This window comes from Aquarana catesbeiana, linkage group LG11, assembly GCF_042186555.1.
Source record: "Aquarana catesbeiana isolate 2022-GZ linkage group LG11, ASM4218655v1, whole genome shotgun sequence".
NCBI classification, from domain to species: domain Eukaryota; kingdom Metazoa; phylum Chordata; class Amphibia; order Anura; family Ranidae; genus Aquarana; species Aquarana catesbeiana.
Window position 1 is genome coordinate 41,614,364 of NC_133334.1, and position 14,819 is coordinate 41,629,182.

General features: G+C 44.6%; 1 protein-coding gene across 1 annotated transcript in view; it reads left to right on the top strand.

The window, feature by feature from the left end:
* TFIP11 (tuftelin interacting protein 11) overlaps positions 1-14,819 on the top strand; it is a 39,229-nt gene that overhangs the window by 8,460 nt on the left and 15,950 nt on the right. Inside the window, exons 3-7 of the mRNA XM_073604211.1 lie at positions 4,084-4,234; positions 5,855-6,011; positions 8,804-8,931; positions 10,327-10,479; positions 13,932-14,438. Of these exons, the coding sequence (XP_073460312.1) occupies positions 4,084-4,234; positions 5,855-6,011; positions 8,804-8,931; positions 10,327-10,479; positions 13,932-14,438 (1,096 nt within the window). The remainder of the gene's footprint in view (positions 1-4,083; positions 4,235-5,854; positions 6,012-8,803; positions 8,932-10,326; positions 10,480-13,931; positions 14,439-14,819) is intronic.

Sequence of the window (14,819 nt, forward strand, 5' to 3'; positions counted from 1 at the left end):
GCGCTGTTTACATCCAGCGAAATCTAAGTCATAAAATGCTCGTAGCTTCCGGTTTCTTAGGCCATAGAGATGTTTGGAGCCACTCTGGTCTCTGATCAGCTCTATGGTCAGCTGGCTGAATCACCGGCTGCTTTCTCAGGTTCCCTGTTGAGACAGGAGAGCCAGAGAAAAACACGGAAGACGGTGAGGGGGGGGGGGGGCAATCCCTCCCACTGCTTGTAAAAGCAGTCTAGAGGCTAATTAGCCGCTAGGATTGCTTTTACATGAAAGCCGACCGCTGGCTGAAAAGAATGATACCAAGATGATACCTAAACCTGCAGGCAACATTCTGGTATAACCACTCAAAGTCGTGAATGGCGTACCTGAAGACAAAAAAATGGTTAACAATAAAGCACAGTAAACGGTAAAGTAAAGTAAATTGCATACCTGAAAAGCAAACATGATAAAACATAATAACAATAAAACATTGCAGAATAGAATACAGTAAAAAAGAGCAGAACAATAGAGAGAGAATAGAGAGAGAGAACAATAAAACAACAACTATTTTTTTTTATTTTTGTTTGTGGTTTTTTTGCAAACTTGTAACTTTTATAACTAACCGATTCCAGGTTTGGGTCTCTCAAAATGTGATGGCATCTTGGGAGACCCTGTGAAAGTGTGCCTAGTCTGTGCAATGCTGTACGCTACGCTAATACTCAACTAGTGAATGGTAGCGTTCAAAACATTCACCAATGCAAAGACCAGGATTGTCAGGACAGGAGGGACAATAATAGCGGGTGTCACGCCTATATCCACGCTTGCTGCAGACACGACATCTATTTTGGGGGGGTTCGCTGGGTAGGGGTACTCGGGAGGACATAAAAATGCCTCTCATGCAGCCGACTGCATTTGGTTGGGGATGTGAATGGGGGGTAAGTACGGGCGCTGCAGAAGCGGTGGGTTCCCAATTAGGATTGGCGAATGCAGCAGGAAGGGCACTATGGGCACGACGGTCCTGTGTTTGTCTTTTTGGTGGCAGCGGGACACTACCTGTGCTTGCCAGGTGGCAAGCACAAGTAGTGTCCCGCTGCCACCAAAAAGACAAACACAGGACCGTCGTGCCCATAGTGCCCTTCCTGCTGCATTCACCAGCTTGAACTGCACTTATGGGACTCGCCACGTCACCAAGTGTTACTGCAGTGCTGGTTTGACTACGACTGGGGTGTACTAGGCCACTGGCGCTTGCCAGTTCACCAAAACGCTACCAAAAAAACTTTTAGCGATCGCAGAGATCAGGCCTGACTCTGCGAACACTGCAGTTATGCGTTTAGTGTTTTGTAAGTGACAGTGATCGATCGATACTGCACTTGGGTGGGCTGGGCCGGGCGGAGGGGCAAAACGCAGGTGCTAGCAGGTATCTGGGCTGATCCCGCTAACACTGCGTTTTTGGGAACCCTAAACTGCTGGGGACGCTAGTATAGATCTGATCGGATCAGATATTGATCTGTTCAGATACTATACCACCAAGGGAGGTGTACGGTGCGTGCGTGGGGGTTAGCGGTACTGGCGCTAACCTGACGCTGCCTGGGGCTGGTGCTTGCCAGTTCACCAAAACGCTACCAAAAAAACTGTTAGCGATCGCAGGGATCAGGCCTGACTCTGCGAACGCTGCAGTTATGCGTTTAGTGTTTTGTAAGTGTCAGTGATCGATCGATACTGCACTTGGGTGGGCTGGGCTAGGCTGGGCGGAGGGGCAAAACGCAGGTGCTAGCGGGTATCTGGGCTGATCCCGCTAACACTGCGTTTTTGGGAACCCTAAACTGCTGGGGACGCTAGTATAGATCTGATCGGATCAGATATTGATCCGTACAGATACTATACCACTAAGGGAGGCGTATGCTGCGTGCGTGGGTGTTAGCGGTACTGGCGCTAATCTGACGCTGCCTGGGGCGAGGCATATCACCGCCGGGCGATCAGGGGGCTAAACCTTTATTCGGTAATAAACGGCGGGTGCCCTGACACTATAAAAAATAAACGAACTAACCAGCGTCACCCGTAACGGTTATACGGTGATCAGTGGTGAAAGGGTTAACTAGGGGGCAATCAAGGGGTTAAAACATTTATTAGATAGTATATGGGGGTCCCCGACGCTATAAAACGCTGACGGCGAACCTAAATATTTACCTCCCTAACTACCGTCACCAGCGACACTAATACAGCGATCAGAAAAATGATCGCTTAGCGACACTGGTGACGGGGGGTGATCAAGGGGTTAAAACTTTATTAGGGGGGGTTAGGGGGGTACCCTAGACCTACAGGGGGGTAATACTAACTGTCCTACCACTGCTAACTGTCACAAACTGACACTATGCAGTAATCAGGAAAAAAAAAAAACCTGCTTGGTGTCAGTTTGTGACGGGGGGGGAGGATCGGGGGGGGATCGGGGTGTTTAGTGTGCCTGGCATGTTCTACTGTGTGTGTTTGTGTTGTGCACTTACTTACATGTCATCTCTCCTCGGCGCTGGAACGGAAACTACCGAGCCGAGGAGAGATGACATCACATCCTCTGCCTCTGTGTACTATACAGAGGCAGGGGATGTTTCTCATTGGCTGGGAGCGATCGCGAGGGGGGGGCCACGATCGGATGGCCTCCCCCTCGTCTCTCAATGCTCCCAGCCAAATGCCGACCGCAGCTGGCACCGGGGGGGGGGGGTCCGATCGGACCCCCCACCCGCTGGAAGGCAATCACGTACTAGGTACGTGATTTTGCCTGCCCGTGCCGCTCTGCTCACGTATATAGGCGTGAGGCGGTCGGCAAGTGGTTAAAAAATGATTCCACTCCATCTGAAAGAGGCCTTTTAAATAACATACGTACCATACATTAAAGTGGTTGTAAACCTCAGACATAAAATATGAACAAAACCTATTGTGTTCTCAATTCTGTCAGCTGCCTCGTTCCTCTGCTATCAGCATGAGTCATTTCTGACAGGTTTTCCTGACACCAAGAGAAAAATGGTGACAGGGGAGGGAGCTCCAGCACACAGCCTGTTACTGACAACCTCAACTCTGTTCCTGTGTGCAGAGTGTAACTTCATCTCTCCGCCCCCTGCTTTCTGAAAGCTTAGAAAGCTTTATAAATTCTGCACTTTGAACAGCTGTAGAGAAGAGAATACTGCAGATAAACGAGTACAACTTATGTAGGAGGATTTTTTTTATCACCTGAGGTGCGTCACCTGAGACCAGTCACTTCACTGGGTATATATAAAGGTTTACAACCACTTTAATATTATGGGAAAAATTTGGGTTGAAATGAAAGATCTGGCCGCAGGGTTCCTTTGATCTTCATGGCTCAAGAAAAATAAGAGAAAATCACCAGTTTAGGTTTAGCCACATTCGCGTGAGGTTTGGGTGTCCCACCAATTTATTCTCTAGGGCCTCTGATTTTAAAACAAAATATGTTTGGGGGGTTCTAACTAATTTTGTAGCAAAAAAAAACTAATTGTTACATGTAAACAAAAAGTGCCAGAAAAGGCCTGGACTGGAGGTGGTTAAAGTGGAAATTCAGCCAAAACTTTGTTGTTTTGGATCTACAGGGTGAGAACAGGCTAGAACCTCCATTCTATATTTTTCTGGGTACATTCTCCTCAGGTCCTCACTTTAGTGCCAGCCAGTGCACTCAGCACTGCAGAACATCCGCAGAGATAAATTCAATTACAGGAAAAGCTCACAATACCATTCAAGGCCCATAATCTGCCGGTCTCTGCGGCCTATTGTGACCGCTGTGATTGGCTATCATTGTGGTCACATGACCAGGAGCTGGTCGTTTATTAGAGACTGAAAGCGTGGTTACTGTTCTGTGAGCGTGTTCTCAGTACAAAAAGCTCTGCCACCCATGGACATGTGTAGGTGTTAGAGCTCAACCTCTTTGTCACCGCACGCATGTGTCATGGCCCACAAAAAGGTTTATTATATATATGAACGGCCATCAATTCCTTTGCAGGATCAAAACCGCTTTTTTGTTTTAAGATAACCCCATATATGTTCTAAAAATGCCTCAGGTATGTACAAAACAAACTTGCCACATTGCTATTCTTCTTCCATCAGGTCCCGGGACTATACAGCCCCTGTGAACTTTATCAGTGCGGGAATCCGTAAGCCTGCGGCTGAGGAGAAATCCAATAGCGATTCTGATGATGAAATCCCAACGAAGAGAGAAGAACTGCCGAAGGAGTTTGAATCAAAGAAGCTGCGGACGGTAAAAGTTATAGTGTCTTGTCACTGATTTGGAAATAATAATAGCTGTGGCGCACACATTGAAGTGGTTGTAATTTCTTGTTGTTTTTTTTTTTATCTTAATGCATTCTATGTATTAAGATAAAAAACCTTCTGTGTGTAGTAGCCCCCTAATACTTGCCTGAGCCCCATCTCTATCCAGCGATGTGCATGAGTGCCTCGGCCATCCGGGACTCTCCCTCCTGATTGGCTGAGACACAGTAGCGGCACCATTGGCTCCTGCTGCTGTCAATCAATGTCAGTTGGCCAATCAGGAGAAAGAGGGGGCAGAGCTGCATGGACTGCCTGAATGCATTCCGTGCATTAAGATAAAAAGCCTTCTATGTGCATCAGCCCCCCCCCAATACTTACCTGAGGTCCCTCTAGATCCAGCGATGTTGCAGGAGTGTCTCGGCTGCCTGGAACTCTTCCTCCTCATTGGCTGAGACAACAAGCAGGGCAGCGCCATTAGCTCCTGCTGCTGTCAATCAAAGTCAGTCAGCCAATGCCCCCCCCCCCCCCAATACTTACCTGAGGTTCCTCTATATCCAGCGATGTTGCAGGAGTGTCTAGGCTGCCCGGAACTCTTCCTCCTCATTGGCTGAGACAGCAGGGCAGCACCATTAACTCCCACTGCTGTCAATCAAAGTCAGTCAGCCAATGACCCCCAATACTTACCTGTGGTCTCTCTATATCCAGTGATATTGCAGGAGCGTCTCGGCTTCCTCTTCATTGGCTAAGACAACAAGCAGGGCAGCGCCATTAGCTCCCACTGCTGTCAGTCAAAGTCAGCCAGCCAATAAGGAGAAAAGGGGGCGGGGCCAGGCAGCGGTTCCTTGTTTGAATGGACACAGGGAGCTGTTGTCACGCTCGGGTGCCCCCATAGCAAGCTGCTTGCTGTGGTGGCACTCAACAGGAGGGAGGGGCCATGGGAGCCAGCGAGGGACCCGAGAAGAGGAGAATCAGGGCTGTGCACAACCACTACACAGAGCAGGTAAGTATATAATGTGTTTTTGTTATTTTTAACTAAAAAAAATTAGCCTTTACAATCGCTTTAGGTTGGGCTGAGTGCTGCTCAGCCATTCTCACAAAGCTTTGTATTCTATAAATGAATACAAAGATTCTCTGATTGGCTGAGGTGAAGGATGTGACATCATGCACCCGCCTCAGCCAATCATTCAGAAAATACAAAGCTCCCTGTGAATGGTTGAGCAGCGCTCAACTCCATTTTGTTCTGAGAGCAGTACGGGAAGTTTCCGTCTCGCTGCTGAAACACAGGAATGTATAATGCTGAGGCTACATATAGTATATACAGCCCTCCCACCTAAGCCAATCAGGGAAAGCTTTGTATTCATCATGTGGGGAAAAAGTGACATCATACACCCAGGTAAGCAATACTGGAGGGTGGAAAGGTGTTACAATGGGGTAGTCGTATGCATCCCTATACCTGGAGGCCCTGCCTGTAGAAGTGGAGTAGGAAGATGGCAGTAGGGAGGGGGTTGGGGTGACCAACACATAGGTGCACATTTTGACACACTTACCTTTTGGATGTGCTCTCTTTCAGCAGACAGTTAATAATGACTATGTGTTTTTTATCCTGCAGGGGGGAAACTTTAAGCCAACCCAGAAAACATTTGCTGGAGGAATAAAGTCTAATACTGATTTTGGTTCCTGGGAGAGGCACACCAAGGGGATTGGACAGAAACTCCTTCAGAAGATGGGTTATGTACAAGGCAGAGGCCTGGGGAAGAATGCTCAAGGTACTGCCAACTGCAATACTGTTCTATTGGATAACAATGAACTTGGTAAAGGTGTATCAGCTTGCTGTTTGATGTATCATTATTAAAGTAAACCATTCCCAAACCCAGGTTACTCCCCAAACCTGCCTGTTGGTCACAACAGGAACATTTAGGAGGCAGGAAATGTTCAGTAAAAGCAAACATTTACTGGAAAAATGGAAGTATACGTCTAACTTCAACCCACAGAAGGTAACTTCTGGTTGAAACTAAAGGTAAATGTGACCTGACATAACCAACAATGGCATGACTCCATCCCTAATATATTGGTACAGAAGGAAAGAAAGGTGATGGGACTTTACATGAGGCGTGTCAAAGCAATGATACATTATTTATATAAATGTAATTTGATAACGCAATCAAATAGGGTAATCCATGATTCAGAAATGCATAATATATTTTAAACAATAATAAAAATGGTAATAATATAATTGGATTACATAGTTAGGTTGAAAAAAAGACACAAGTCCATCTAGTGCAACAAAAATAAATAAATAATACAATCCCATATACACAATCCTATACCCAAAGTTGATCCAGAGGAAGCCAAAAACCCCAGCAAAGCACGCTCCAATTTGCTACAGCAGGGGAAAAAATGTCTTCCTGATCCCCCGAGAGGCAATCAGATTTTCCCTGGATCAACTTTAAATATAAATGTTAGTACCCAGTTATATTATGTGCATTTAGGAAAGAATCCAGGACTTTTTTTAAAGCAATCTACTGAGCTTGCTAGAACCACCTCTGGAGGGAGTCTATTCCACATTTTTACAGCTCTTACTTTCCGTATTTGGAGATGAAATCTTTTTTCCTCAGACGTAAAGAGTGCCCCCCGTTTCCTCTGTGATGACCTTAAAGTGAATAACTCAACACCAAGTTCACTATATGGACCACTTATATATTTGTACGTGTTGATCATATCCCCCTTAATCTCCTCTTCTCAAGAAAGAAAAAATTCAGTTCCTCTAATCTTTCCTCATAGCTGAGCTCCTCCATGCCTCTTATCAGTTTGGTTGCCCTTCTCTGCACTTTCTCCAGTTCCCCGATATCCTTTTTGAGAACTGGTGCCCAAAACTGAACTGCATATTCCAGATGAGGTCTTACTAATGATTTGTACAGGGGGGGAAAATGATATCTCTCTCTCTAGAGTCCATACCTCTCCTAATAAAAAAAACACTTTGCTCGCTTTGGAAACCGCAGCTTGGCATTGCATGCTATTATTGGGCTTATGATCTACCAAAACCCCCAGGTTTTACTTACCAACTCATAAAAAAAAATCAGGTTTGTTTGACAACTTCTGTCTTTCATGAATCCATGCTGTCTGTTGCTTAAAATATTTTTTTCCAGCAAGAACTCATCTATGTGGTCTTTTATTAAACTCTCCTACCCCTTAATATTAGAAACAATGGCCTTGAAATGACAGAGCTCAATTCTTTTAGGATCCGTGGGTGGATGCCATCTGGTCCAGGTGCTTTATCTACCTTTTTTCTGTCTAAAGCTTTCATTTCACTCTTTCACTTCACATGGGACAGCTCACTCTGCTGCTGCAAGCCACTGATCCTACACAGGGATTGCCTTTTCTGACATCCCTTTTCACATATCTGCAGTTTTGCACACATTCCTCCTTGGCATTATTAGCCATCCTACCATCGTAACTGTATTGGGTGTATGTTGAGTGCACGCACATCACAATCAGGAACTGTGTCGTGGTGGTCTGTCTTGTCCAATGGCTGTTCCCCCTGGTCTTTAATCTTTGGGGGGGGGGGTCTCCCAGCTCAACCCGAGGGAGAGATATCATATCCTAGGCCACCGATTATTCTTATTTAAAAGCTGAGCACAGCCTTTAAACTGATTGTATAATCTTGCATCCTACTCCTGATGAGTGGCTGTAAGCCATGAAACGTGTAGAGTTTCCAACTCGGGGTGCCAAGACTAGCCTGGCCAAATTATGAATTTTGCATTTTCAAATTAACTATGTATTGGCTTTTACATAGGATGTATGACCTATTTTATCCTGTTAATTATGTTTATATGATGATCTGTATCATTGTTTCTGAATTCTTTGTACCAATTATTATGTTTATTGATTATCTGTAATAAATATTTATTATCATAATTGGTATGTTAGTCTTTTGTGGTTGAATCCCATTATAATATTATTATTATCATTATTATTGTTTAGAATATATTATGCATTTCTCAATCATGGATTGATTGTGCTATCAAATTATATTCATATAAATAAATTGCGTATCATCATTGCTATGACACGCCTCATGTAAAGTCCCATCACCTTTCTTTCCTTCTGTGCCAACTTCTGGTTACAGACATCTTTTGTTTAGCTATAAGAGGCAAGTGTACTCGATTCTTGGTGTGTGTGGCAATTTGAAGCAGAACTTCATCTGTAAAGGGTTCTGTTCATGAAGGGAGTATAAAGGTGGATCTAGACCAGAAATCCCATATTTTTTTTAGTGTTGTGGTATACTCCTGAGGTTGTAAGTTAATAGCGCCTGAAGTTATGACTTTATGCATGTATTCATTTTTTTGGGTCGCTTTGGGTATCTGGCTTAGGATATCATCCAGGTCGGATATTGGCTTTTGTTTTAAAAAGGAAAGACAAAATAAAGTTATATTTATTATAAGACTCTTATTAAAGTTTTTTTATTCAGGTCATAATTATTATATCCACATGTGTCTGCCATATTTTTGTTGCATCTGAAAAACATAGCAGTCTGAAGTCTGCATTTGTCTTTCTTCAGGTATTATTGCACCTATTGAGGCCAAGCAGAGAAAAGGCAAAGGGGCGGTGGGTGCTTACGGATCGGAGAGAACTAAGCAGTCTCTGAAGGATTTTCCTGTTGTGGATTCTGAGGATGAAGAGGAGCAGGTGAGTTTATTGCTTTTTTTACTTTTTTTTTTACGTATGCAACATTTTCCATGTCTTCTGAAACACGATGCAATGGACATTAACCACTTGCCAACCACAATACATATATAAACACGTTGGGGTTTGCTAGTGGTTTACCGAGATTATGAATAAAGATATCAGCCATAACCCCGGTACTGTTTGTTGTGGCTGGCTTCTCATGAAAGCATTCCAAGCGGCTCATGATCCGCTGGAATGCTTTCCCCCTCCCGCTGCTCGCCGGTGTTTCTCTGGTTTACCGTTTCTGCCGTTTGCCCGAGAAACGCTTTGATGGTGCGGCCAGCTGCTTCCATAGGCGATCAAAGAGTAGATACTCTTTGATCGACTCTATGGCCTTGGAGGACTGGAGCGACGTCATGAAGTCACTTCCGGGATGTTTACATTTCTTGTAATAGGAATAAAAGTTATAAAAAAAAAAATTAAAGGGACAGTGTAAAAAAATTAAAATTAAAATAAAAAACTTAAAGCGCCCAAACCCTCCGTGAAGTGAACGCATATGTAAACGGTGACACGTGTGAGGTATCGCTGTGGGTGTTAGAGCAAGAACAATAATTCTAGTGCCAGACCTTCTCTGTAACTCTAAACTGGTAAACTCTAAAGGCGTTAAAAACATCACCTATGGAGATTTTTAAGTACCGTAGTTTGTCACCATTCCACGAGCATGCACAAATTTAAAATGTGGCATGTTGGGTATCGATTTACTCAGCGTAACATAATCTTTCACATTTTATTAAAAAAAATTGGGTTAAATATTGTGGGTTTTTTTTCAATTCATTATGTGTATTTTTTCCCCAAAAAATTGTATTTGCGAAACCGCTGTGCAAATACCGTGACATAAAAAAATTGCAACAATTGCCATTTTATTCCCTAGGATCTCTGCTAAAAAAAAAAAAATGTATAATGTTCGGGCATTCTAAAAAATTTTCTAGCAAAAAATACTGATTTCAACTTGTAAACAAAAAGTGCCAGATAAAGCCTGGTCTTCAAGTGGTAAATAGTAAACCATTTGTGCAAAAAGGAATACACTATGTGAGCTGAATAAATGCTTAGATATTAAGATTCCTCAAATTAAGCAAACTCATGGCCTTGGAGCCCAGTGAGCACAATATAAAGTCTGATAACACACAAAGTAAAAAAAAAAAAAATAAAATACAAAAGTGAATTGTTTTAAATGGTTAAACATGTGCTAAAAAGTCCTAGGACAGACTCCTAATGTGTAATTGCATACAGAGCTTGAAAGACTTTGCACTGTTTTTTCAGCCTTGATAGTAACTAGCTTTTTTTTTTTATTTTTATTTTTTTTTATTTAAGAACTGTAAGTGACCTGTGAACATTTTGTTTCTATATCTTGTTCAGGAATTTCAGAAGGAGCTGAGTCAATGGAGAAAAGACCCTGGTGGAGCCAAGAAGAAGCCTAAGTATGTCTACAAGACAGTGGAGGAGCTGAAAGCAAAAGGGAAAGGGGGGAAAATCATCAGCGCCCCTCAGAAAGAAATATCTCAAGTCAAGGTTAGTTCTGCTAAATTGATGAGCTTGGTAAATACTGGGGGATAGCTCATGTAGTTTGGCTCATTTTCAGATAGGTTGACATTTTTATACTGCAGTGTCCTCGGGTTTGAGGGTCCTCAGGGTACCCTGCAACATGGGGTACCCAGCCCCCTCCCCTCTTGCATGTCCTAGCCATCTACTCTTCTAACGACGTCTATATGCGGTCTGTGCTGGCCCAACTCTGCCACCCCTCACCTCTCCCCACTATATACCCCTTTTTGTAGTTTCTGGGGGAGGTGCAAAGGGGAATACTATAGAGTGTCACTTAAAGGGGAGGTCCAGCCCCCCCCCCCCACGAATAAAATAAGTCAGCAGATACAAATACTGTAGCTGATGACTTTTAATGTTAGGACGCCTATCTGTCCAGGGATCTAGCGATGTCGCTACCCTAGCCGATGTTTTAATCGGCTATTGGGTGTTGCAGTCACCATTGCCTGTAAGGGAAACCGTCAGTGAAGCCTTGTGGGTTACCAGCCAGTTCCCTACTGTGCATGCGTGAAGCATGCTCAGCTTTGTGAATGGCATGGCAGCGGGGGAAAGAGGAGGGGGCTGAACTTCTGGGGGCCTTGCTGCAGCCAAGTCTCCCAGGAGTGGGGAAGGGTACCTGTCAAAAGCAGGTACCTATTCCCCACTCCCTCCCCCGAAAGGTGCCAAATGGGGGGAGGAAGAAGATAAGCAGAGCTTCCCCTTTTGGGAATGCAGAGATTACTTCCAAGATGGCAGGGTCAGGGCTTTGGACGTCTACACAAGGTAGACTTTTACATGTTAATAAAATGTATAAAATGCAATCAATGCACAAATAATTAGAAGTCAGCAGCTCCAAATTCTGCATCTGCTGACTTTTAATATAAGAACACTTACCTGTCCAGGGAGCCTGAGATATGGGCAACCCGAGCCGATTCGTCATTTGGCTTCGGCAGGCGCCGGCATCTTCACTGCCCATGCACTTTCTGAATAGTCCCGTTGTCTTCTGGGACCTGTGTGTGTCCTAGAAGGCAGCAGGGGGAAGGAGGAGGGGCCGGAAGTACTCGGAGATCACCATGGCAGTCTTACCCAGAACTTTGAGCGGGTACCTACCCCCCAAAAAAGTGCCAAATGTGGCAGAGTGGAGGGGGAGGGTGCGAACAAGCTTCCCCTTTTGGGTGGAGCTCTGCTTTAAATCAGTAGACAAAGAGCAATTTCTGACTGAGCCATAACCTGTGTGATTACAGACTGACCCTTATTCGGTGGAGAGCACTATGTAGATCTGTCCACTATAATAACTTGGCTAATTATTATGTCTGGGGCTAGTATCTTTTGCCTTAGTATGGTCCTAGTTGTGCTTGTTAAGCAGCCCATAGACTTCTGATCATATACACAATATTACCAAAAGTATTGGGACACCTGCCTTTACACGCACATGAACTTTAATGACATCCTAGTCTTAGTCCGTAGGGTTCAATATTGAGTTGGCCCACCCTTTGCAGCTATAACAGCTTCAACTCTTCTGGGAAGGCTGTCAACAAGGTTTAGGAATGTGTCTATGGGAATGTTTGACCATTCTTTCAGATGTGGACGAGAAGGCCTGGCTCGCAGTCTCTTCTCTATGTACCAAGACATTTTGGACAATTTCCTGCTCCCAACTTTGTGGGAACAGTTTGGGGATGGCCCCTTCCTGTTCCAACATGACTGCGCACCAGTGCACAAAGCAAGGCCTATAAAAACGTGGATGAGCGAGTTTGGGGTGGTGGAACATGACTGGCCTGCACAGAGTCCTGACCTCAACCCGATAGAACACCTTTGGGATGAATTAGAGCGCAGACTGCGAGCCAGGCCTTCTCGTCCAATATCAGTACCTGACCTCACAAATGCGCTTCTGGAAGAATGGTCAAACATTCCCATAGACACACTCCTAAACCTTGTTGGCAGCCTTCCCACAATAGTTGAAGCTGCTATAGCTGCAAAGGGTGGGCCAACTCAATATTGCACCCTACAGACTAAGACTGTGATGCCAATAAAGTGGATTTCCACCCAAAAGTGGAACTTCCGCTCATTTGTTTCCTTTCCCCCCCTCCGGTGCCACATGTAGCACCTTTTGGGGGGGGAGGGGGGAACGGATACCTGTCTGTCCCCACTTCCAGGAGTCGCAGCCATTGATGTCACCGTTTGGCTCCCTCCTCCTTCCCCCCTTGCCGGGCCAGTAGAAGAGCGCAGCGGGTGCCTCGCGCATGCGCAGTAGGAACCTGGCGGGAAGCCGTAATGCTTCACTACCGGGTTCCCTTACTTTTTATGGCGGCGGGAGCACCCGACAGCTGATGGAAGCATCAGCTGCGGTGCCCACCTGGACTCCAGGACAGGTAAGTGTACTATTATTATAAGTCAGCAGCTGCAGTATGTGTAGCAGCTGGCTTTTAATTTTTGCAGCGGTGGGCGGGCCTCCACTTTAATGTTCATGTGTGTGTAAAGGCAGGCATCTCAGTACTTTTGGTAATATTGTGTACTTCAATGCCTGATGGTTACTGACCTGCAGAAAAGATGGACCTTTTTTGACAGGCTTTGGGCTTGTGTCAGTGACATCAGTTTGGCATTGGTTTTTGACATTTCTGAAATTATTCAGAATTCGACAGATGCTTTTGACCTGCAGTTGACTTGACCACCTTCTGACCTGCGTTTAACTTGCTTCAAGTTGGTTTTGCATTCCCATAGACTTATATGGCAATGCAACACCTGTGACAGACAAAACCCATCTGACAAACAAAAGCCTGCCAACACAATTCTTAAAGCCTAAGACCATGTTCACTTTCACTTTAAAAATAGTTTGGGCCAAGCTGGCCCAAAAATTATTATTCTTTAAGTAATGTAAGTGCTGTCAGCACTGTACACATACAGTATGCAGAGCTGTGTTCGGCGCTTCGGGGACTTGAGTCTGACTGAGAGATTCTTAGCCATTCAGAGGAAGTATTGTGTGTTTTTTTTTTTAATGAATACAAGGCTTCCTATGATTGGCTGAGGTGGAGATCTCGATGTCATCTGCCTGCTACCGTTTTAATCTGTAGATTGTGTCATAAGCAACCTACTTTAGATCACCATCTACAAACTGAATCACAATGCCTGCAGAACACTTTTCTCAGCATGCAAGAACTATGATTGCAAGATAAATTTTGTTTAGGTCAGTGGAGGAAGGGGGAAACCATCTGAGAATTTATTGTCATATGTTAGATTTTTTTTTTTTTTGGAAAATAAAAGACGCATTTTGAAAATAAGAGACACAGAACATACATTTAAAAAAAAATGTAACCTAATATTTTTTGTAGTTATATTTAAAGAAAATATATTAAAATCCACCCAAAGGTTTTCTAGGTTTGATCTCTAAAGCCACCAGAATTATTAGTTATTAATCGTCGTACAAATTTTTTCTTTTCCTTGTTCTTCAGGTAATTGATATGACGGGACGGGAACAGAAGGTTTACTACAGCTACAGTCAGTTCTCGCACAAGCACAACGTGCCGGGAGAAAGCACAGCACCAGGAGTGAAGGAGGAGAAGCCTCAAGGGTTTGCTCTGCCAGAACTAGAGCACAATCTTCAGCTGCTGATTGACATGACGGAGCAGGAGATCATCCAGAACGACCGGCAGCTGCAGTATGAGAAGGACATGGTGGTGAACCTGACTCATGAGCTGGAGAAGCTGTCTGAAGTGATGGGGAGGGAGGAGAAGGCCATTTACAACTTGAGTCAGGTCCTGAAGACGGTGGAGGAGTGTGAACAGAGGCTGCAGCCTGGCTGTGAAAATCCACTCACACTGGATGAGTGCGCGCGGGTTTTCCAGATGCTGCAAGACAAATACTACGAGGAGTACAAGATGTCTGGTCAAGATGACCTGGCCGTGGCTCTTGTTTATCCTCTGGTGAAAGAATACTTCAAAGACTGGAACCCTCTAAGGGTGCGTAAAGTGGAGAAAGATTACACCCTTACTTTTCTAGCCATTGCAGTTTTCTAAAGTTTCATAGAAGATTGTTGCTGAACTTAGACAGTTTAGTAAAGCCTAGTACACACTATCAGTTGTTTTTTTTTTTTTCGTTCAACCTAGCGGGCTGAGTGAAAAAACTAAAGAGCTCAGGAGGAAATCCTGTACTAACAATCCAGTGTGATCTCCTTGCTGAGCTATGGTGTTCTGATGGGGGGATGGGCCCCCCTGCCAGAACACACCGGTCAGGAGCTCTAAGTCATTGGCTATGAGCGTTGTCCGGATGCCAATCAACAGACCTTTGTCAGTCATACCCCTTCGACAGAAGCCAGACTTGCTGCCATACAAAAGGGCAGA